At 46.9% G+C, this 25,000-nt stretch overlaps 1 protein-coding gene across 1 annotated transcript in view; it reads left to right on the top strand.

Annotated features, from left to right (window-relative positions):
* The window catches only part of LOC129705994 (leucine zipper protein 2-like), a 156,216-nt gene extending 136,136 nt beyond the window's left edge, over window positions 1-20,080 (top strand). Inside the window, exons 6-8 of the mRNA XM_055649964.1 lie at window positions 16,992-17,054; window positions 17,480-17,542; window positions 19,751-20,080. Coding sequence (XP_055505939.1) covers window positions 16,992-17,054; window positions 17,480-17,542; window positions 19,751-20,080 — 456 coding nt within the window. The remainder of the gene's footprint in view (window positions 1-16,991; window positions 17,055-17,479; window positions 17,543-19,750) is intronic.
* Window positions 20,081-25,000: the final 4,920 nt, after the last annotated feature.

Raw genomic sequence — 25,000 nt, 5'->3', positions numbered from 1 at the left:
GGATATCTTATTGAAAAATATAAGATTATTAAGGGTTTGGACACGCTAGAGGCAGGAAACATGTTCCCGATGTTGGGGGAGTCCAGAACCAGGGGCCACAGTTTAAGAATAAGGGGTAAGCCATTTAGAACGGGGACGAGGAAACACTTTTTACTCACAGAGAGTTGTGAGTTTGTGGAATTCTCTGCCTCAGAGGGCGGTGGAGGTCGGTTCTCTGGATACTTTCACGAGAGAGCTGGATAGGGCTCTTAAAGATAGCGGAGTCAGGGGATATGGAGAGAAGGCAGGAACGGGGGTACTGATTGGGGATGATCAGCCATGATCACATTGAATGGCGGTGCTGGCTCAAATGCACCTATTGTCTATTGTCAAACTCTGTACAGATAGCACCCGTAGTCAGGATCGAACTCGGTCTCTGGCGCTGTGAGGCAGCGACTATACCGTTTGGAGTTTTGGTGTTATACTCAATTTGTCTCATCAAATTCTTTGAGTGGCACAGTGTCGCAGCTGGTAGAGCCGCCAGCTCACAGCGGCAGAGACCCGGGATCGATCCTGTGCCCGGGTGCTGTCTGTGTTGAGTTTGCACCTTCTTCTCCCAGAGACCGTGTGGGTTTCCTCCGGGTGCTCCAGTTTCCTCCCACATCCCAAAGACGTGCGGGTTTGCAGGTTAATTGGCCCTCTTGCAAATTGTCCCTAGTGTGTAGGGAGTGGATGAAAACGTGGGATAGCATGGAACTAGTGTGAACGGGTGATCGCTGGTTGGCGTGGACTCGGTGGGCTGAAGGGCCTGTTTCCACGCTGCACGTCTAAACGATAGAGGTATCAAAAAAAAGGACATTTCCAGATATAATTGATCACTTAATTTGGACTCAACCTTTAGTTATTCTGTATGAATCTAAAACCAGACATTATGCATCTGATGCTGACGGTTTTCAAAACCAGCTAAAAGGATCAGGAAGGATTTTGAAAATTGAAAGAAAGTTTAAGAATGCAAAGCCAGAAGGTTTAAATCAGGATAGATTGGTTCTACATCTTTATAGGTTGTGAATATATAGTGTACTTCAATATGGAATTAAATTGTTCATATTTTGATTCACAGCAAATCAGTACATTATAGCAGTTTATGTAATAGACATTAAGGCTGGTGCAAGGGATAGAAACATAGAAACATAGAAATTAGGTGCAGGAGTAGGCCATTCGGCCCTTCGAGCCTGCACCGCCATTCAATATGATCATGGCTGATCATCCAACTCAGTATCCCGTACCTGCCTTCTCTACATTACCCTCTGATCCCCTTAGCCACAAGGGCCACATCTAACTCCCTCTTAAATATAGCCAATGAACTGGCCTTGACTACCCTCTGTGGCAGAGAGTTCCAGAGATTCACCACTCTCTGTGTGAAAAAAGTTCTTCTCATCTCGATTTTAAAGGATTTCCCCCTTATCCTTAAGCTGTGACCCCTTGTCCTGGACTTCCCCAACATCGGGAACAATCTTCCTACATCTAGCCTGTCCAACCCCTTAAGAATTTTGTAAGTTTCTATAAGATCCCCTCTCAATCTCCTAAATTCTAGAGAGTATAAACCAAGTCTATCCAGTCTTTCTTCATAAGACAGTCCTGACATCCCAGGAATCAGTCTGGTGAACCTTCTCTGCATTCCCCCTATGGCAATAATGCCCTTCCTCGGATTTGGAGACCAAAACTGTACGCAATACTCCAGGTGTGGTCTCACCAAGACCCTGTACAACTGCAGTAGAACCTCCCTGCTCCTATACTCAAATCCTTTTGCTATGAAGGATAGGACAGGTTTAGAGGGATATGGGCCAAACGCACGCAGGTGGGACTAGTGTAGATGGGGCGTGTTGGTCGGTGTGGGCTAGTCAAGTCAAGGGAGTTTATTGCCATGTGTCCCAGATGGGACAATGGAATTCTTGCATTGCTGCAGCACAACAGAGTGTTGTAGGTGTAAATACAGAACAGTTCAGTTCAATATACACATAAATAAGCAGATAAAGCAGGCCTGTTTCCCCGCTGTATCACCCGATGACTCTGTGAGCTGGCAGGATGAATAAATACAATACAATACGATAGGACTTTATTTACCCCAGGAGGGAAACTGATCAGCCAACAGTCAGAAAACACAACACACATGAAACATGAAATTAAAGTGCCGAGTGGAAAGGATTGGGGGTGTGCAAAGATTGGGGTGAGGGGGGGGAGGGGGGAGTCAGTCTCAGTCTACCCCATGACAGAAGGGGGAGGAGTTGTACAGTTTGATGGCCACAGGGAAGAAGGATCTCCTGTGGCGTTCTGTGCTGCATCTTGGTGGGACCAGTCTGTTGCTGAAGGTGAAAGTGCACATCTCCAGATTCAGGGACAGTTTCTTCCCAGCTGTGATCAGGCAACTGAACCATCCTACCACAACCAGAGGGCGGCCCTGACCTACCATCTACCTCATCGGTAATCAAATCTGGAGGTGAGCGTTTTGACACTTCTGTACCTCTTGCCCGGTGGGAGAGGGGAGAAGAGGGAGTGGCCCGGGTTGAGACTGGTCCTTGATGATGCTGCTGGCCTTGCTGAGGCAGCGTGAGGTGTAGCTGGATCCAATGGAAGGGAGGTTGGTTTGTGTGATGGTCTGGGCTGCGTCCACAATTCTCTGCAGTTTCTTGCGGAATTGGGTGGAGCTGTTCCCAAACCCAGCTGTGATGCGTCCCGATAAAATGCTTTCCATGGCACATCTGTAGAAGTTGGTGAGACTTCTTTGGGAAATGCCGAACCTATGAAGTCTTCGAAGGAAGTAGAGGCGTTGGTCTTCTTTCTTGGCCATTGCTTCAATATGGGTGATCCAGGACAAGTTGCTGGTGATATTTTCTCCTAGGGTTTACGCACCTGGTAGATTACTCTTCAAGTTCAAGTGAGTTTATTGTCATGTGTCCCTGTATAGGACAATGAAATTCTTGCTTTGCTTCAGCACAACAGAACATAGTAGGCATTTACTACAAAACAGATAAGTGTGTCCATATACCATGATATAATTATATACACACATGAATAAATAAACTGATAAAGTGCAAATGACAGAAAATGGGTTATTAATAATCAGAGTTTTGTCCGAGCCAGGTTTAATAGCCTGATGGCTGTGGGGGAGTAGATATTCCTGAACCTGGTCGTTGCAGTCTTCAGGCTCCTGTACCTTCTACCTGAAGGTAGCAGGGAGCTGAGTGTGTGGCCAGGATGGTGTGGGTCTTTGATGATACTGCCAGCCTTTTTGAGGCAGCGACTGCGATAAATCCTCTCGATGGAAGGAAGGTCAGAGCCGATGATGGACTGGGCAGTGTTTACTACTTTTTGTAGTCTTTTCCTCTCCAGGGCGCTCAAGTTGCCAAACCAAGCCACGATGCAACCGGCCAGCATGCTCTCGATAATTAATAAACCATTAGCAATGTTTGCTGAGGGCGCCTGCCAGTGAATCTGCAATTTAGTTGACTGCTTAATGCCCCTGTCCCACTTAGGAAACTTGAACGGAAACCTCTGGAGACTTTGCGCCCCACCCAAGGTTTCCGTGCGGTTCCCGGAGGTTGCAGGTGGTTGCCGGAGGTTGCAGGTAGTGGGAGCAGGTAGGGAGACTGACAAAAAACCTCGGAGAACCGCACGGAAACCTTGGGTGGGGCCCAAAGTCTCCAGAGGTTTCCGTTCAGGTTTCCTAAGTGGGACAGGGTCATAGGTTTACTAAAGATATATCCTGGACATGAAGCACCTATTCATTCAAGGAGGCGGTGCACAGTGGCGCAGCGGTAGAGTTGCTGCCTCACAGCGCCAGAGACCCAGGTTCAATCCCGACTACGGGTGTACGGAGTTTGCACGTTCTCCTCGTGACCTGCGTGGGTTTTCTCCGAGATCTTCGGTTTCCTCCCACACTTCAAAGAAGCACAGGTTTGGGGGTTAATTGGCTCGGTAAATGTAAAACAGCCCCTAGTGTGTGTAGGATAGTGTTAGTGTCGGCGCGTACTCAGCGTTTCCGAGCTGTATCTCTAAACTAAACTAAAATCTTTGGGACATAGAAACATAGAAACATAGAAATTAGATGCAGGAGTAGGCCATTCGGCCCTTTGAGCCTGCACCGCCGTTCAATATGATCATGGCTGATCATCCAACTCAGTATCCTGTACCTGCCTTCTCTCCATACCCTCTGATCCCCTTAGCCACAAGGGCCACATCTAACTCCCTCTTAAATATAGCCAATGAACTGGCCTCGACTACCTTCTGTGGCAGAGAGTTCCAGAGATTCACCACTCTCTGTGTGAAAAAAGTTCTTCTCATCTCGGTTTTAAAGGATTTCCCCCTTATCCTTAAGCTGTGACCCCTTGTCCTGGACTTCCCTAACATCGGGAACAATCTTCCTGCATCTAGCCTGTCCAACCCCTTAAGAATTTTGTAAGTTTCTATAAGATCCCCTCTCAATCTCCTAAATTCTAGAGAGTACAAACCAAGTCTATCCAGTCTTTCTTCATAAGACAGTCCTGACATCCCAGGAATCAGTCTGGTGAACCGTCTCTGCACTCCCTCTATGGCAATAATGTCCTTCCTCAGATTTGGAGACCAAAACTGTATGCAATACTCCAGGTGTGGTCTCACCAAAATGACTGAGGAAGAAGAACTACAGATGTTGTCTGTTATCCGTTAATGTCCTTCTGGAAGCAAACTTAAAATAGCTGCTGTGCCCAATCACTGATTCTCAAAGTTTCTCAAAGTTTCTCAAAGATTTACCATCTATTCAGTAAGCTTTACTAGTTTGTGTATCCAATGAAAATTGTACATTGTAATTCCCAGGATGTACTCCATAATGAAGCAAGGAAGTAATAATTAGACTAAGCAGCTGTTCATAACATTACTGTTGCATCTAAACCCCTGAATTGATAAAATATGTGTTCTTTAACAGTTTAATCAACTTGGCCTTCACTTTCTTTGGATTAGTATATAGAGTGGTGGCACGGTGGCGCAGCGGTAGAGTTGCTGCCTCACAGCGCCGGAGACACGGGTTTGATCCTGCCTACAGGTGCTGTCTGTACGGAGTTTGCACATTCTCCCTGTGACTGTGTGGGCTTTCTCCGGGTGCTCCGGTTTCCTCCCACACTCCAAAGACGTGCAGGTTTGCAGGTTAACTGGCTTCTGTAAATTGTCCCTAGTGAGTGTTTAAGAAGGAACTGCAGATGCTGGAAAATCGAAGGTAGACAAAAATGCTGGAGAAACTCAGCGGGTGCAGCAGCATCTATGAAGCAAAGGAAATAGGAAACGTTTCGGGCCGAAACCCTTCCGGGTTTCGGCCCGAAATGTTGCCTATTTCCTTCCGGTTTCGGCCCGAAACGTTGCCTATTTCCTTCCGGTTTCGGCCCGAAACGTTGCCTATTTCCTTCCAGGTTTCGGCCCGAAACGTTGCCTATTTCCTTCGCTCCATAGATGCTGCTGCACCCGCTGAGTTTCTCCAGCATTTTCGTGTCCCTAGTGAGTGTTGGATAGAAATAGTGTACGGGGTGATCGCTGGTCGGCGTGGACTCGAAGGGCCTGTTTCCACGCTGTATCTCTAAACCTAAAACTAAAACCAACTGAGATGAATTGAATGGGATTGAAATTAATACTTCATTGTCCCACATGACAAGTCACAGTGGTAGTCTTTGATTTGCCTCCACAAGGTATACAAAGAGGAGCCACGTAAAGGGCACCGACAAAGTTACAAATTATCCCGTTGCCCCCCCCTCTCTCCCGGCCATTCCCCCCCCACGTAGGGTCCGCCTTTGTTCCCCCTTCACTCCTCAAGACGATCACCCCTGCACGCCAAGTCCTTAGTTTCCTTTGATCACGATCTCCAACGCCTTCGACAGCCAGCAACCTCATCTGGTAATTACGTGAATGATATGACAACGAGGAAGATATCACGATCAGAGAGAGATTTCCAAAGCGGGGGGGCCTTTATGAACAGATGGATCATCCAAGTAGCGGCCTCTCGCTGTCAGGATTCCGGTGTCTGTACAATACGCCTTCAAAACGTGATTGCTCAATTAGTGTTGACTTGACGATGGCAGTCTGGAACGCTGCAGCATCAGTCGGGAGCCCGCTATGAAGTCTACCAGATTTAATTTGACTCAAGACTCTGCAGAGTTGATTAGAAGACAGAAGTTATTGAGTTTGACAAGATTTTGATCACAAATCCCACTGGGATACAAGCTTTGAATTTACCTTCAAAGGGGTCCTCCTGAAACTGAATGTTGAGAAGGAGTATGTTCGCTCAGCGGGAAGTGAATTCACCACCAACGGGGCTTTGGAAGCTCTGTCGCTGAATGTATTGAAGATTACACTGATATATTTTTTGGGACAAAAGGAACTGGTGCTGGAATCTTGTGCAAAGCAAAAAAGTGCTGGAGTAACTCAGTGTGTCAGCTCATAAGTAATAAGGATATGAGAAGAATTAGGCCATTCGGCCCACCAAGTCTACTCCACCATTCAATCATGGCTGATCTATCTCTCCCTCCTAACCCCATTCTCCTGCCTTCTCCCATATCACCTGACAGTCATACTAATCAAGCCATATCTATCTCTGCCTTAAAATATCCACTGACTTGGCATCCACAGCCGTCTGTGGCAATGAGTTCCACAGATTCACCACCCTATGACTAAAGAAATTCCTCCCCATCTCCTTCCTAAAGGAACGTTCTTTAATTCTGAGGCTGTGACCTCTAGTCCTGGACTCTCCCACTAGTGGAAACAATAGGCAATAGATGCAGGAGTAGGCCATTCGGCCCATCAAATCAGCGCCGCCATTCACTGTGATCATGGCTGATCACCCCCAATCAGTACCCCGTTCCTGCCTTCTCCCCTATTTCCTTTCACTCCGCTATCTTTAAGAGTCCTATCTAGCTCTCTCTTGAAAGTATCCAGAGAACCGGCCTCCAGCGCCCTCTGAGGCTGAGAATTCCACGGACTAGCTCTCTGTGTGAAATATCCACTCTATCCAGGCCTTTCACTATTCAATCAGGCAGCATCTGTGGAGGGAATGGATCGCTGACGTTTCAGACTGAAGAAGGATCCTGACTCGAAGTGTCGTCTACCCATTCCCTCCACAGATGTTGCCTGGCCCGCTGAGTTCCTCCAGCACTTAGTGCTTTGATAGATATTTAGTTCTTAACAGGATCAAGAGGGTGGTGAATCTGTGGAATCCATTGCCATCCTTATAACACACAACACAAGGCGGTCATTTGCTGCTTCCATTATGTTTTAGAAGTATGTGTTCAGGAACTGTCCAAGTACAGTTACGTACTTTAACGAGGATGAGAAGTCAGAGAGGCAAGTTACTTGGTTTAGTTTAGTTTAGAGATACAGCGCGGAAACAGGCCCTTTTGGCCCACCAGGTCCGCGCCGACCAGCGATCCCCGCACATTAACGCTATCCTATACTAGGGGCAATTGTTACATTTACCAAGCCAATCAACTTACAAACCTGCACGTCTTTGGAGTGTGGGAGGAAACTGAAGATCTCGGAGAAAACCCACGCAGGTCACGGGGAGAACGTACAAACTCCGTACAGACAGCGCCCATGGTCAGGATCGAACCTGGGTCTCCGGCGCTGCATTCACTGTAAGGCAGCAACTCTACCGCTGCACCACTGTGACCGTCTGCGATACTGTACTGTACTGTAAGACATTCAATATATATCCACCTGCTACATTTACAGCATATTGCGATTCTCAGATAGTTCAATAATGGGAGATATGCAGAGGTATTTAAATGCGTCCGATTTGGATGCACCCTATTTAATACTTTTATTGTTCATGTTGAAATGTAGAAACATAGAAAACAGGTGCAGGAGTAGGCCATTCGGCCCTTCAAGCCAGCACCGCCATTCAATGTGATCATGGCTGATCATCCACAATCAGTACCCCGTTCCTGCTTTCTCCCCATATCCCTTGATTCCATTTGCCCTCAGAGCTAAATCTGACTCTTGAAAACATCCAGTGAGTTGACCTTGGTACACGTGACAATAAACTAAACTGAAGCAAAACAAAACTAAATGCATGATGAATTCTGCTTGTAGCGTACTGCAGACTATCATACACTGGGTGCACTGACCTCTGCATCTTTGATTTTGTACGAATGAGCAAAAATAGATATCTGGAGATGTGTAGATGTGTATCTGGAGACAGAACTTTGAAGTAGATTTACTATCGATGACCACAGTCAGGTTTCTACCTTTCTGACCCTACCGATGTTCCTCGGCTCCAGATCTCAGACAGGTTTTAATAACAGTCAAGTCAAGTTTATTTGTCACATACACATACGAGATGTGCAGTGAAATGAAAGTGGCAATGCTCGCGGATTTTTGTGCAAAAGACAAACAACAAAACAACCAAACAAATTATAAACACAATCATAACACACATATTCTTTTACATAATAAATAATGGAAGGAAAAACGTTCTGTAGAGTTAGTCCCTGGTGAGATAGGCGTTTACAGTCCGAATTGCCTCTGGGAAGAAACTCCTTCTCAACCTCTCCGTTCTCACCGCATGGCAACGGAGGCGTTTGCCTGACCGCAGCAGCTGGAACAGTCCGTTGCAGGGGTGGAAGGGGTCTCCCATGATTTTATTTGCTCTGGAGTTGCACCTCCTGTTGTATAGTTCCTGCAGGGGGGTGAGTGAAGTTCCCATAGTGCGTTCGTTCGGCCAAACGCACTACTCTCTGCAGAACCTTCTTGTCCTTGGCAGAGCAATTCCCAAACCAGATGGTAATGTTACCGGACAAGATGCTTTCCACCGCCGCGGCGTAGAAGCACTGGAGGATCCTCGGAGACACTCTGAATTTCCTCAATTGCCTGAGGTGGTAAAGGCGCTGCCTTGCCTTACTCACGAGTGCTGAGGCGTGTGATGCCCATGTCATATCCTCAGAGATGTGGACTCCCAGATATTTAAAACAGTTCACCCTATCCACAGGATCCCCATTTATACTCAATGGAGTGTACGTCCTCGGATGATGTGCCCTCCTAAAGTCCATGATCAGCTCCTTCGTTTTTCAGGAGTTCGGTATTCCGTCTGCACATGCCCAGGTCATAGGTCACTTGCGATAAACATTCTCGGCAGCTGTGCTGCTGCATGTATACCGACCTGCCGTTCATCCGTGGTCAGGAAATGAGAAATCACGGGGACTTTTGGAATGGGAGCAACGGACAGGTCATCTCAACACAAAGTCATTGACCGCGTGTGTCCCAGCTACTTTATGACGGAGTAAGCTGCACCCAGCCACCAAAACATGTCGCTGAAACAGTTTTACAAAAAAAAGGGTCACAAGTTCCAGGACTTGATGTCGGGCCATCGAGTCCACTCCGCCATTCAATCGTGTCTGATCTCCGCCTCCTAGTCCCATTTTCCTGCCTTCTCCCCATAACCCTTGACACCCGTTCTAATCAAGAATTTGTCTATCTCTGCCTTAAAAATATCCACTGACTTGGCCTCCACATGAGTTCCACAGATTAACTACCCTCTGATCGAAGAAGTTCCTCCCCACCTCCTTTCTAAAAGAACGCCCTTTAATTCTGAGGCTGTGACCTCTGGTCCTAGACTCTCCCACCAGTGGAAACATCCTCTCCACATCCACTCTATCCAGGCCTTGCATTACTCTGTGTAAGTTTCAATGGGTCCCCCCTCAACCTTCTAAACTCCAGCAAGTACGGGCCCGAAACGTCACCTATCCATGTTCTCCACAGATGCTGCCTGACCCGCTGAGTTACTCCAGCACTCTGTGAAACGTCACCTATCCATGTTCTCCACAGATGCTGCCTGACCCGCTGAGTTACTCCAGCACTCTGTGAAACGTCACCTAACCATGTTCTCCACAGATGCTGCCTGACCCGCTGAGTTACTCCAGCACTCTGTGTCCACTTTTGTTCTCATCTCCGGCAGAGAAGTGGCTGGGTTGCTAGTGTAAATGCCACGATGCCTACCTGACGACCCTTCTTCAGACTGACGTCGAGACCCTTCTTCAGACTGATGTGGAGGTGGGGGAGGGGCGGGTTCCCGCCCCTCCCCCATCTCCACATCAGTCTGAAGAAGGGTCTCGACCCGAAACGTCACCCATTCCTTCTCTCCAGAGACGCTGCCTGACCTGCTGAGTTACTCCAGCCTTTTGTGTCTATCGTCTGTAGTGAAACAACGGAATTTGCAAGAATTGTGTTCATATAAACCCACTTCACACTAATGATCTCAGCGTTACAGCTGCATAGCAATCTCCAGACTAAACTATTCCTTTGGCATGAAGATGCAATAAGCATGATTTAAAGGTTTTTGAATGTCATTCCTGTTTTTAACTTTGCTCAGGAATTGATTGTGAAACCTCTAGTATATCCGGCAAATGCCCTTTTAACATTCATGTTCGAACATTTAAAGTCAATTAGCGGGTGAAGGATTGAAAATGTTCCCAGAAACGTCTCTTTTCAACTGCATTGATTAAACCCCACCAAGCTTCCAATATCACATAAATATATTTTAAGCTCCATTTTATTGCTTTTCATAATGCAGACCAAGTTCACTTCTGCAAGGAAGATTCTGCACTCAGGGGAAATGGGAATTAATTTGAGAGCAACTCTAGAAAAGTCTGGGAAAACTGCTGCTGTTTAGTTTGGGAAGGAACTGCAGAAGCTGGTTTAAAAGCGAAGTTAGACACAAAATGCCAAGCAACTCAGCGGGACAGGCAGCATCTCTGGAGGGAAGGAATGGGTGACGCTTCGGAGTAGACTTGATGGGCTGAATGGCCTAATTCTACTCCCATCACTTATGACCTTATGACCATTTGAATGCTGTGAGCAGATCAGGTTGCAGCAGTTCTATCGTTTTCTGGATTTAATTCCGGGTTGCATTCCGTTTCCTTGCCCCTTTCATTAATTGCATGATTGTCCACACTTTTCCATTGTCCTATGAATGAGCTGCACAACTCGGACTCTCGACCTGAAGATCGACAGCGCCATCTCATGCAGGAACGTGCGGGAACACTGAACACATTGGCCACCTCTGCCTTTGTTAATCTCCTTGCAAAGTCATTTCCACCAAATACACCAGCTTTTCACGTACCAATCCATTATCAAAGGACTTCAAAACCTCACTCTCTCCTTACTTAGAAGCATTGAAACATCGATAATAGGTGCAGGAGTAGGCCATTCGGCCCTTCGAGCCAGCACCGCCATTCAACATGATCACGGCTGATCATCCAGAATCAGTACCCCACTCCTGCTTTCTCCCCATATCCCTTGATTCCGTTAGCCCCAAGAGCTAAATCTAACTCTCTCTTGAAAACATCCAGTGAATTGGCCTCCACTGCCTTCTATGGCAGAGTATTCCACGGATTCACGACTCTCTGGGTGAAAACGTTTTTCCTAATTTCAGTCTTAAATGGCCGACCCTTTATTCTTAAGCTGTGACAAGTTGAAACTGATACGGCAATGTGTTTGTGCCTCAAAATTAATTTAGGGGCCAAAGTTATTGTTGGGCCAGTAATTTATCTGTTGGCCCTGCCTTTTGTCATTAGCTACGTGCGTGGACATTTCTATCAGGATCTTTGTACAGCCTTCTATATTTGTATTAATTGGTCTTTATACTTGGCATTTCTGAAGTGTTAAATGTTAAAATTAAGTATTATATGATTTTCTGGAAAGGCCACATCGATCTGTAACAAATGGTAATTATGAATCACATTTTAAACGCAGATAAATAATTAGTTATCAGGAAAATGTCAGTATTTTATTGACACTGCTGGCTATATCTTTTGTCTAGACATTTCAATGCATCTTTCCAAGTCAAGTCAAGAGAGTTTATTGTCATGTGTCCCAGATAGGACAATGAAATTCTTGCTTGCTGCAGCACAACAGAATATTGTAAACTAAAATACGGAACAGTTCAGTTCAATATACACATAAATAAACAGATAAAGTGCAATGATTTATTGATATGTTACTTAAAGGAGAGAAGGCAGGTACACGATACTGAGTTGGATGATCATCCATGATCATATTGAATGGCGGTGCAGGCTCGAAGGGTAGAATGGCCGACTCCTGCACCTATTGTCTATGTTTCTATGTTTCTATATCAGAAGCAACTGGGCAACTAATCAAACGTGTCCAGACTATTCTTTAACAAACTCATCAGGAAGGCCGGCTCCGTGCTGGGGTTGGAGTTGGATTCACGGGAGGTGGGTCTTGGAGGGGAGGATGCTCCTCAAACTGTGGAGCATCCTGGACAATACAGCTCACACCCTCTGTGACACACTGGTCAACCTGAGGAGCACCTTCAGCAACAGACTGGTCCCACCAAGATGCAGCACAGAACGCCACGGGAGACCCTTCTTCCCTGTGGCTATCAAACGGTACAACTCCTTCCCCTTCTGTCGTGGGGTAGACTGAGTGACTCCCCCCTAACCCCCTCCCCTCTCCAATCTTTGCCCATCCCCAATCCTTTCCACCCGTCACTTTAATTTCACGTTTCATGTGTGTTGTGTTTTTATGTCTGTTGGCTGATCAGTTTCCCTCCTGGGATAAATACAGTTCTATCACATCGTATCGTAATATGGGAGAACTTCTTTACTAGAGCGGCACGGTGGTGCAGCGGTAGAGTTGCTGCCTCACAACGTCAGAGTCCCAGGTTCGATCCCGACTACGGATGCTGTCTGTGCGGAGTTTGTACGTTCTCCCCGTGACCTGCGTGGGTTTTCTCCGATCTCTTCGTTTTACTCCCACAGTCCAAAGAATTATAGGTAGACAAAAGTGCTGGAGAAACTCAGCGGGTGAGGCAGCATCTATGGAGCGAAGGAAATAGGCGACGTTTCGGGCCGAAACTTGTATAAAAGAATGATACAAGTTTGCAATTGGCTTGGAATAAATGTAAATTTCAAAACTAAACTACAAGATTTACGGCGAGTCTCATAGCCATCAGCCATCCGAACATAATCAGAATTAGATAATTGTAACTGTGCTACGGGTTTTAAAACATCTGATTACAGAGGACGGTGAGACTTTAATTAATAGAGAGTTCATCTGCAGTTCTTTGCTACAGAATTAAATTAATGGAGCATCTCAGCAGCACAGGCAGCATCTCTGGAGAGAAGGAATGGGTGAGGTTTCGGGTCGAGACCCTTCTTCGGACATGAAACGTCACCCATTCCTTCTCTCCAGAGATGCTGCCTGTCCCGTTGAGTTACTCCAGTATTTTGTGCCCATCTTCGGTGTAAACCAGCATCCGCAGTTCCTTCCTGCACAGGTTTCAGTTTATGGTGGGTTTAGTTTTGAGATCCAGCGTGGAAACAGGCCCTTCGGCCCACTGAGTCCGTGCCGACCAGCGATCCCCGCGCACTAACACTATCCTACACACTGGGGACAACTCACAATTTGTCAAAAGTTATCAAAACCAAATAGGCAGCTAATCATGTTCAAGAAGGAACTGCAGATGCTGGAAAATCTAAGGTGGACAAAAATGCTGGAGAAACTCAGCGGGTGCGGCAGCATCTATGGAGCGAAGGAATAGGCAACGTTTTGGGTCGAGACCCTTCTTCAGGAAACTGATCAAATGCGTCCGGACTATGCGTTAACAAACTCAGCAGGAAGGCCGGCTCTGTTGGAGTTGGATTCATGGGAGGTTGGTCTTGGGGGGGAGGATGCTCCTCAAACTGCTGAGCATCTTGGACAATACAGCTCACCCCCTCCATGACACACTGGTCAACCCGAGGAGCACCTTCAGCAACAGACTGGTTCCACCAAGATTACAAACCTGTTCGTCTCTGGAGGGTGGGAGGGAGCTGGGGAAAATCCACGCGGTCACAGGGAGAAAGCCCAAACTCCACCCCGACAACACCAGTGGTCAGGATGGAACCCGGGTCTCTGGAGCTGTGAGGTAGCAACTCCACCGCTGAGCCATCACTAATTGCACATTAATAATCCTAAATCATTATTGCACAGAATGAGGTTGGAGGTAGGATGAATGCACAGATTCCTTTACCTAGAGTAGATGACCAAGAACAAAAAGGACATAGGTTGAAATGAAAGGAGAAAGGTTTCATAGCAATCTGAGGGGCACTTGTTTCTCACAGAGGGTAGTGGGTACATGGACCAAGCTGTCAGAGGAAGTAGTTGGGGATGGGACTGTAGCAACGTTTAAAAGGCATTTGGATTAGTACATAGATAGTTACAGTTTACAGCTTAGTTTATAACCATATAACCATATAACAATTACAGCACGGAAACAGGCCATCTCGGCCCTACAAGTCCGTGCCAAACAACTTTTTTTCCCTTAGTCCCACCTGCCTGCACTCATACCATAACCCTCCATTCCCTTCTCATCCATATGCCTATCCAATTTATTTTTAAATGATACCAATGAACCTGCCTCCACCACTTCCACTGGAAGCTCATTCCACACCGCTACCACTCTCTGAGTAAAGAAGTTCCCCCTCATGTTACCCCTAAACTTCTGTCCCTTAATTCTGAATTCATGTCCTCTTGTTTGAATCTTCCCTATTCTCAAAGGGAAAAGCTTGTCCACATCAACTCTGTCTATCCCTCTCATCATTTTAAAGACCTCTATCAAGTCCCCCCTTAACCTTCTGCGCTCCAGAGAATAAAGACCTAACTTATTCAACCTATCTCTGTAACTTAGTTGTTGAAACCCAGGCAACATTCTAGTAAATCTCCTCTGTACTCTCTCTATTTTGTTGACATCCTTCCTATAATTGGGCGACCAAAATTGTACACCATACTCCAGATTTGGTCTCACCAACGCCTTGTACACGTGTCACCGAAGTACAGCGAGAAGCTTTTGTTGCGTGCTATCCAGTCAGCGGAAAGACAATACGTGATTACAATCGAGCCATTTACAATGTACAGATACATGATAACATTTTTAGTGCATGGTAAAGCCAGCCAAGACCGATGAAGGATAGTCTGAGGGTCACCAATGAGGTAGATAGTAGTTCAGGACTGCTCTCTGGTTGTGGTGGGATGGTTCAGTTGCTTGATAACAGCTTAGTAAACATCACCCTATCCGTGTTCTCCAGAGATGCTGCCTGCCCCTCTGAGTTACTCCAGCACTTTGTGTCTTTTTTTTGTAAACCGGCATCTGCAGTTGCGATGAAGTGGCCTCTTCATTCACCGCGGTTTTTTGACGGAAGAGAATTAAACTAGCAAACATATGTAAATAAAGGTTTGTTTTGCTTTTTTGCCTCGTTTAAATTGCATGCCATTTGCTCTTCAAAGTCACCTTGTCATGAAGGAATATCATGTGAAGGGTAGATTTGCTACTGGAACAGATTATGACATGCCAGGGTATGAACCAGCTTGATATTCGACTGGAATTAAGCTTTTTGTTGCCATAGTGATATTGTCATGACCACACATACGAAATAGCAAATGCTAATGTGTGTTTGGAAACAGCAGTGAATAGCGGAGAGGAGTCCTTCAAGTTCAAGTCCAAGTTCACATATATTGTCACATGCTCCAATTAAGGTGCAGTGGTATTTGAGTTACAACACAGCCATGTAAATTAAATGAACAGAACACACAACGGAACTTAGTGTAAACATCCACCGCAGTGAATACCGTGTTGGAAGGCAATAACGTTCAGTCGGTCTTCCTCCTTTTGTTTGCCCGTGTTTGGGGCCTTGATCCTCCGCTACAGACGGTCGGTATACAGTCTCCGGTGGGCGGCGCGACTCTTGTCAGCAGCGGCCTCTGCAGCCCGTCCGCGTTTTATTATTTTTTGTCTATGTTTTGATGTAGTTTTTGTTATTTTTTGTTGGGGTGTGTGAGGGAGGGGGAAACTTTTAAATCTCTCCCTGCACGGGAGACCCGACCTTTTCTCGTCGGGTCTACGTTATCGTTGGGGCTGCAACGAGGAGCGGCCTCCAACAGGAAGAGACCGGGGACTCTGGTGCCGACGACTCACCGTCACCGTCGCGGGGCTGGCCGAGTCCGGAGCGGGTGGAGCGGTGGAGGAGCGCTGCTGCTGCTGCTGCTGCTGCTGCTGCTGCTGCGGCGACGACCGGAGAGTCGGAGGCTTCAACTGCAGGTCTGCGGACGGCGGCACCGGGAGCCCGCGGGTCCCTGGAGGGAGACCGCTTTTCAGGGCTCTCGCAACGGTGACTTCTCCTGCCCGAGTTGCGGGGTTGAAGAGCTCCTGGAGCGGGGCCTAACATCACCGCCCTGCGCGGCTTGGAATGGCTGCGGGACTCTGCGAGCGCACGCCGGGGGCTCTAACACCAAGACCCGGTGTGCGACCTTGCATCACCCGGCGTGGCTTTAATGGCCGCGGGACAATTGCCATCGCCAGCCGGGGGCTTTGACTTTGACTCTGACATCGAGTCGGGGGGGAGTGCAGTGGAGAGATAAGTTTATTTGGCCTTCCATCACAGCGATGTGATGGATGTTTATGTAAATTATGTTGTGTCTTGGGTCTATTTGTTGTAATGTATGGCTGCAGAAACGTCATTTCGTTTGGACCTCAAGGGGTTCAAATGACAATTAAATGTATCTTTAATCTTTAATCTTAATAGACAATAGGAGCAGGAGTTTTCGAGCCAGCTCCGCCATTCAATGTGATCATGGCTGATCATCCCCAATCAGTACCCCGTTCCTGCTTTCTCTCCCCATATCCCTTGATTCCGTTAGCCCAAAGAGCTAAATCTAACTCTCTCGTTGACTTGGCCTCCACAGCCTTGAATTCCACAGATTCACCGCCCTCTGACTAAAGAAGTCTAAACTATCTCCACCAAGCGGAAATGAGAAAAAGGGCAGACTCACGTTTTAAACCAAGAAAGAAACTGAACAGAACAGCCATGAAGCTCAGGACTGACTCATTTGTAAAACACCGGAATGATAACTTAACCTATGCAAAGTGATCATTAAATATTTATCCTACTTGCATGTTTTAATAATTTAATACATTTAAATAATGAAGTGATTCTCTTACACAGAATAAAAGTCTGAAAAACAAACTTCTCTCCGGGAACAAGCAGTGTGGTATCCATGCTGAGGAGGTATGTGTCATTTGTGATGTTTTGGTCGACACTAATTGAACTGGCTAACGGGCCTGTCGCACTTACGCGATTTTTATCGGTGACTTGCCGGCACCCGTTACATTCGCAGCAGGTGGCCAACCAGCGGCGACCAGAACAAGGTACGACTCTTTGGGCGACTACTCACGAACATACGTGCGTCACATGTCGACATGTCGCGGGGTGAAGCCTGTATGGCCGTGAGTAGTCGCCCAAAGAGTCGTACCTTTTTCTGGTCGCTGCTGGGTTTTCAACACGTTGAAAATGTTCGGCCACCTGCTGGGACTGTGACGTGTGCCGGCAGTCGCCGAGAAAAATCATGTAAGTGGGACAGGCCCTTTGAAGGTATCTTCAGGCATTGAAATCAGTGCTGATATTTTCCATTCCTTCCTGTCTTACTTCCGCAGTCCAAGAGGATCCAGTCACAACTTAAGGAGCTACGCTATGGGAAGAAGGATTTGATTTTTAAGGTGAGACTGCAAATTGCTTAAGTCAGCATAATTGGCATGTGTAATGTGTAACGCCACGGTAAGGCTATTAATCTTTTTTAGTTTTGAAAATAGCCCAGATTCAAGAGCAGCTTCAAACTATGCTGGAGGATGAAAGCTTTTCAAAATGGGAATACGACAAACAGGAAGATCGGCACGGTGGCGCAGCGGTAGAGTTGCTGCCTCACAGCGCCAGAGACCCGGGTTCGATCCTGACTACGGGTGCTGTCTGTACAGAGTTTGCGCCTTCTCCCTTTGACCGTGTGGGTTTTCTCCGGGTGCTCGGGTCTCCTCCCACACTCCAAAGACGTGTACTGTAGGTTTGTAGGTTAATTGGCTTGGTAAATTTGAAAATTGTCCCTAGTGTGTAGGATAGTGCTAATGTACAGTTGGTGCGGACTGGGTGGGCCAAAGGGCCTGTTTCCGTGCTGTATCTCTAAACTAAACTAAACTAAATTAAATATAAGATATACACAAAATGTTGGAGTAACTCAGCGGGACAGGCAGCATCTCTGGATAGATGGTATGGGTGATGTTTCAGGTCGAGACAATTCTTCTTCAGTCCTTCTATCCAGAGATGCTGCCTGTCCCGCTGAGTTGCTCCAGCATTTTGTGTCTATCTTTGGTGTGAAGCAGCATTGACAGCTCCTTCCTAAACTATCCATAACATTGGGAATACCAAAGTTCTGACCTTGGTTTCACAGTGAAAGACAGTGAAGGACTGGAAGTGAAGAGTTCCAGAGAAAAATGCTGGCGAAACCCAGCGGGTGAGGCAGCATCTATGGAGGGGAGGAAATAGGCGTCTGTTTACAGCGGGACGGGCAGTGTCTCTGGAGAGAAGGTGTTGGTGAAGACAGCAAGTCTGGAGAACATGGACAGGTGACGTTTCGGGTTGATTCTGACCCTTCGTCAGACTTGCGAATGTCTTGAAGGAATTTCACAAAGTGAAAGGCAGATTATTATTGTCAAACTGGCTGGGAACATCGGGAATAATGAGGACAGGTTTAAACTGGCAAAAAAGCAAATTTAGACCTCGTGTCATGAACACATAAGAAATGATTTACTAACAGAATGGAGAGCAATTATAGGGAAAACTCACATAGATGAGAAAACGTGAGTCAGAATGTGCTAACTGTCTTCATTACGGGCATTTGATTTTCAGTCGACGTACGACAGGATTCAACACTTGATTTTATTATGAGTCACCATGGGGCATCTTTATCTGTGGGGCTGTTAGGGCAGAGAGATTATGGATAGATAGATAGATAGATAGATAGATAGATAGATAGATAGATAGATAGATAGATAGATAGATAGATAGATAGATAGATAGATAGATAGGCAGGCAGACAGACAGAAAGACAGAAAGACTAGATAGATAGATGGATGGATGGATGGATGGATAGATAGATAGATAGATAGATAGATAGATAGATGGATGGATGGATGGATGGATGGATGGATGGATGGATGGATGGATGGATAGATAGATAGATAGATAGATAGATGGATGGATGGATGGATGGATGGATGGATGGATGGATGGATGGATGGATAGATAGATAGATAGATAGATAGATAGATAGATAGATAGATAGATAGATAGATAGATAGATAGATGGATGGATGGATGGATGGATGGGTGGGTGGGTGGGTGGGTGGATGGGTGGGTGGATGGATGGATGGATGGATGGATGGATGGATGGATGGATGGATGGATGGACGGACGGACAGACAGACTGATGGGAGAACTGGGATGGGGAGGGGATGGAGATAGAGGGAAAGCAAGGGTTACTTGAAGTTAGAGAAGTCAATGTTCATGCTGCTGGGGTGTAAACTACCCAAGCAAAATATGAGGTGCTGCTCCTCCAATTTGAGCTGGGCCTCACTCTGACAATGGGGGGAGGCCCAGGACAGAAAGGTCAGTGTGGGAATGTGAGGGGGAGTTAAAGTGTTTAGCAACCGGGAGATCGCATAGGTCTGAACACTGATCCGGTTTCCAGTTTTGAACATCAACTAATCATAGTTGGTCTAATCTGTCCGCTTTTAATTGTCCCTGTGTATCGCCCACCAAAGATGCATAAGGACTTTATCTCACAATTTGGTGACCTTATTGTTAGCCTGTTGCCCAAATTTGACCAGGTCCTGATTCTTGGTGACGTTAACATTCACGTTTGCTGTCCCACCAAGCTTCTTGTGAGTGGATTTATGAACCTGGTTGAGTCCTTCAACCTGCCTCTACTCACCACTGGACCCACGCACAAGCTTGGCCATACACTAGACCTAGTGCCTTTGTCTGGTCTCCCAACTTGTAACACAGATATTATTGATGCCTGCGTGTCTGATCATAGTGCTATTATATTTGATATATCTCTGCCTTTCTCTCCCTCTAAATCCCATCTCCCTGCTCGCAACTCCCACTACGTTAATTCCACGACGGCCAGTAAGTTCTCTGAGGCTCTCATAGCCGCCCCCGACATCTGCACCATCGATGGCGCCTCCCCTCCGTCTCAGTACTGACGACTTCATTTCTTTATTCAATAAAACCTGCTCTTCCGTCCTGGATTCTCTTGCTCCTCTTAAAATGAAAAACCCTAAAGGCTGGCCGTGGCTCAATTACACCACCACAGCGTAAGAAGAGAATGCAGAAAATCGGAATGGAAGTACAAATCTGATAAGCTTCAAATTTCCTTTGAACTCCTGAAAAATAATCTTGACAAATACCAGGAAGCTTAAGGGGTTGGACAGGCTAGATGCAGGAAGATTGGTCCCGATGTTGGGGAAGTCCAGGACAAGGGGTCACAGCTTAAGGATAAGGGGGAAATCCTTTAAAACCGAGATGAGAAGAACTTTTTTCACACAGAGAGTGGTGAATCTCTGGAACTCTCTGCCACAGAGGGTAGTTGAGGCCAGTTCATTGGCTATATTTAAGAGGGAGTTAGATGTGGCCCTTGTGGCCAAGGGGATCAGAGGGTATGGGAGAGAAGTCAGGTACGGGATACTGAGTTGGATGATCAGCCATGATCATATTGAATGGCGGTGCAGGCTCGAAGGGCCGAATGGCCTACTCCTGCACCTAATTTCTATGTTTCTATGTTTCTATGTTTCTAAGTGGTAAAATCTGCAAGAACTGAATATTTTTCCACCCTTATCTCCAAAAACGCGCAGAATTCCAAGGTCCTTTTTAGCACCACCACCTCCATCATGTGTCCTGCCACCAGCACCAGCCTAACTGGGTCCCCTGCCAAGTGCGAGGCATTTGCCACATTTTTCACCAGCAAGGTAAAGAATATAAGAACGTCCCCTCCCACCTGGTGACCTGGCTGTCTCATTGGTCTGCTCTTCAAAATTAGACAGTTTCCAACCCGTTACTCTACCCTCCCTTGTAAACATAGAAACATAGAAATTAGGTGCAGGAGTAGGCCATTCGGCCCTTCGAGCCTGCACCGCCATTCAATATGATCATGGCTGATCATCCAACTCAGTATCCCGTACCTGCCTTCTCTCCATACCCCCTGATCCCCTTGGCCACAAGGGCCACATCTAACTCCCTCTTAAATATAGCCAATGAACTGGCCTCAACTACCCTCTGTGGCAGAGAGTTCCAGAGATTCACCACTCTCTGCGTGAAAAAAAGTTCTTCTCATCTCGGTTTTAAAGGATTCCCCCCTTATCCTTAAGCTGTGACCCCTTGTCCTGGACTTCCCCAACATCGGGAACAATCTTCCTGCATCTAGCCCGTCTAACCCCTTAAGAATTTTGTAAGTTTCTACAAGATCCCCCCTCAATCTCCTAAATTCTAGAGAGTATAAACCAAGTCTATCCAGTCTTTCTTCGTAAGACAGTCCTGACATCCCAGGAATCAGTCTGGTGAACCGTCTCTGCACTCCCTCTATGGCAATAATGTCCTTCCTCAGATTTGGAGACCAAAACTGTACGCAATACTCCAGGTGTGGTCTCACCAAGACCCTGTACAACTGCAGCAGTACCTCCCTGCTCCTATACTCAAATCCTTTTGCAATGAAAGCTAACATACCATTCGCTTTCTTCACTGCCTGCTGCACCTGCATGCCTACCTTCAATGACTGGTGTACCATGACACCCAGGTCTCGCTGCATCTCCCCCTTTCCCAATCGGCCACCATTTAGATAATAGTCTGCTTTCCCGTTTTTGCCACCAAAATGGATAACCTCACATTTATAAAACTGGTCACCGCCACGAAACCTACCACCTGCCCCCTCAACATCTGCCCTCCTAAAGGATGTCATTACAACAGCTGGTCCCAGCATCCTCGCCATCTTCAACAGCTCTCTGGCCACTGACACTGTACCTACCTGCTTCAAGCATGCGGTGGTCCAACCACTCCTGAAAAAACCTAACCTCGACCCCACCTTGCCAAGCAACTACAGACCCATTTCTAAACTGCCTTTCCTGCCTCACCTGAAAGGCCTGTCGGGGTGTAAACCAGCATCTGCAGTTCCTTCCGACACGTATAACAGATGCGGGAAAAATCGAAGGTAGACAAAAATGCTGGAGAAACTCCGCGGGTGAGGCAGCATCTATGGAGCGACGTTTCGGGTCGAGACCCTTCTTCAGACTGATGTCGAGACCCTTCTTCAGCCTGATGTGGAGGTGGGGGAGGGGCGGGTTCCCGCCCCTCCCCCACCTCCACATCAGTCTGAAGAAGGGTCTCGACCTGAAACGTCACCTATTAACCATTTAACCATATAACAATTACAGCACGGAAACAGGCCATCTCGGCCCTACAAGTCCGTGCCGAACAACGTTTTTTCCCCTTAGTGCTAGTAATACCTGACATATTCCTTCTTTTAACTGACTAGAGGGTCGGTATTGCTCATCAACTAGATGTCCCCAATCCCGTTAGACATCCCTCCCTGTAACAGACTACATCATGCCAACTCCCACTAGTATATCCTACTTTCTTGTATATGCCTTATTAATGATGTCCGCATACTAATGATAAAAAAAAGCACTGTGAATAATGAATGGAATTTTCTCGTCCAGAGCTTATTAAATAATAATAATAAAATAATTGATGCATTATTTGGATTCCAAGCCTGTCAATAATTAATTATTTCCACCAGCTTGATCTCCTACAAGGGGAGGAAGACTAAATTGAATTAAGAGAGTTTTGTATTTTGTTTCATCGCTTCTCGTCAGGACGGGAGCAGATACGTTCGTAAGGAAGGGAAATTCAATGCTAGCGTTTATATCAAGAGGGCTGGAATACAAAAACAGAGATGTAACGCTGAGACTCTATAAGGCGCTGGTCAGGCTGCATTTGGAGTACTGTGAGCAAATGTGGGCCCCATATCTGAGGAAGGAGGTGCCAGCTCTGGAGAGGGTTTACAAGAATGAGTGGGTTAGCGTATGATGAGCGTTTGGCGGCACTGGGCCTGTACTCGTGGAGTTTAGAAGGTTGACGGGTGGACCTCACTGAAACTTACAGAATAGTGAAAGGCCTGGATAGAGTGGATGTGGAGAGGATGTTTCCACTGGTGGGAGAGTCTGGGACCAGAGGTCACAGCCTCAGAATTAAAGGGCGCTCTTTTAGAAAGGAGGTGAGGAGGAACTTTAGTCAGAGTGTAGCCAATCTGTGGAACTCATTGCTGCAGAGTCAGTGGATATGTTTAAGGCAGAGACACATTCTTGTCAAGGGTTATGGGGAGAAGGCAGGAGAATGGGGATGAGAGGGAAAGATAGATCAGCCACGATTGAATGGCGGAGTAGACTTGATGGGCCGAATGGTTTCATTCTACACCTATGATTTAAGAACATGTCAATTTATAAGATAGACGTGAAGTGCTGGAGTAACTCAGCTACCCATGTTCTGCAGAGATACTGCCTGACCCGCTGAGTTACTCCAGCACTCTGTGAAACGTCACCTATCCATGTTCTCCACAGATGCTGCCTGACCCGCTGAGTTACTCCAGCACTCTGTGAAACGTCACCTATCCATGTTCTCCACAGATGCTGCCTGACCCGCTGAGTTACTCCAGCACTCTGTGAAACGTCACCTATCCATGTTCTCCACAGATGCTGCCTGACCCGCTGAGTTACTCCAGCACTCTGTGAAACGTCACCTATCCATGTTCTCCACAGATGCTGCCTGACCCGCTGAGTTACTCCAGCACTCTGTGAAAACGTCACCTATCCATGTTCTCCACAGATGCTGCCTGACCGGCTGAGTTATGGTGCAGCAGCATCTATGTAGCGAAGGAAATAGGCAACGTTTCGGGCCGAAACCCTTCTGGAAATAGGCAACGTTTCGGGCCGAAACCCGGAAGGGTTTCGACCCGAAACGTTACCTATTTCCTTAGCTCCACAGATGCTGCTGCACCCGCTGAGTTACTCCAGCACTCTGTGAAACGTCACCTATCCATGTTCTCCACAGATGCTGCCTGACCCGCTGAGTTACTCCAGCACTCTGTGAAACGTCACCTACCCATGTTCTCCACAGATGCTGCCTGACCCGCTGAGTTACTCCAGCACTCTGTGAAACGTCACCTATCCATGTTCTCCACAGATGCTGCCTGACCCGCTGAGTTACGCCAGCACTCTGTGAAACGTCACCTATCCATGTGCTCCACAGATGCTGCCTGACCCGCTGAGTTACTCCAGCACTCTGTGAAACGTCACCTGTCCATGTTCTCCACAGATGCTGCCTGACCCGCTGAGTTACTCCAGCACTCTGTGTCTGTCTCTAACAACAGTATATGCTCCTGTTCTCATTTCATATTCACATGTATAAATCAGAATACCTATTTGGATTAATATTTATTTAATGTCCATTTTGCCCTCTCTATGATGTGTTTGCTGAAGCTTAATATCATGCCCTCTAATATGCCTGGACGACTCCCTTGTGATCTATTAGCGTGGACTATTATCTCAACAGCAAGAACCATTGAGGGCGATTCTTAAAGGTCCTGTTCCCGCAAACGTGATTTTTGAATAATGTCTGGAAGTTTTTGTTTTCTCTCAGATTCAGATTCAGATTCAGATTCAGATTCAGATTCAGATTCAGATTCAATTTAATTGTCATTGTCAGTGTACAGTACAGAGACAACGAAATGCATTTAGCATCTCCCTTGAAGAGCGACATAGCAAACGATTTGAATAAATAATAATAAGTGTCCGGGGGGGGTGGGGGGGGTGGTGATTGGCAGTCACCGAGGTACGTTGTTGAGTAGAGTGACAGCCGCCGGAAAGAAGCTGTTCCTCGACCTGCTGGTTCGGCAACGGAGAGACCTGTAGCGCCTCCCGGATGGTAGGAGGGTAAACAGTCCATGGTTGGGGTGAGAGCAGTCCTTGGCGATGCTGAGCGCCCTCCGCAGACAGCGCTTGCTTTTGGACAGACTCAATGGAGGGGAGCTAGGAACCGGTGATGCGTTGGGCAATATTCACCACCCTCTGCAATGC

Source organism: Leucoraja erinacea, chromosome 18, assembly GCF_028641065.1.
Source record: "Leucoraja erinacea ecotype New England chromosome 18, Leri_hhj_1, whole genome shotgun sequence".
Classification (NCBI taxonomy): Eukaryota; Metazoa; Chordata; class Chondrichthyes; order Rajiformes; family Rajidae; genus Leucoraja; species Leucoraja erinaceus.
This window is presented reverse-complemented; position numbering and strand designations above follow the sequence as displayed.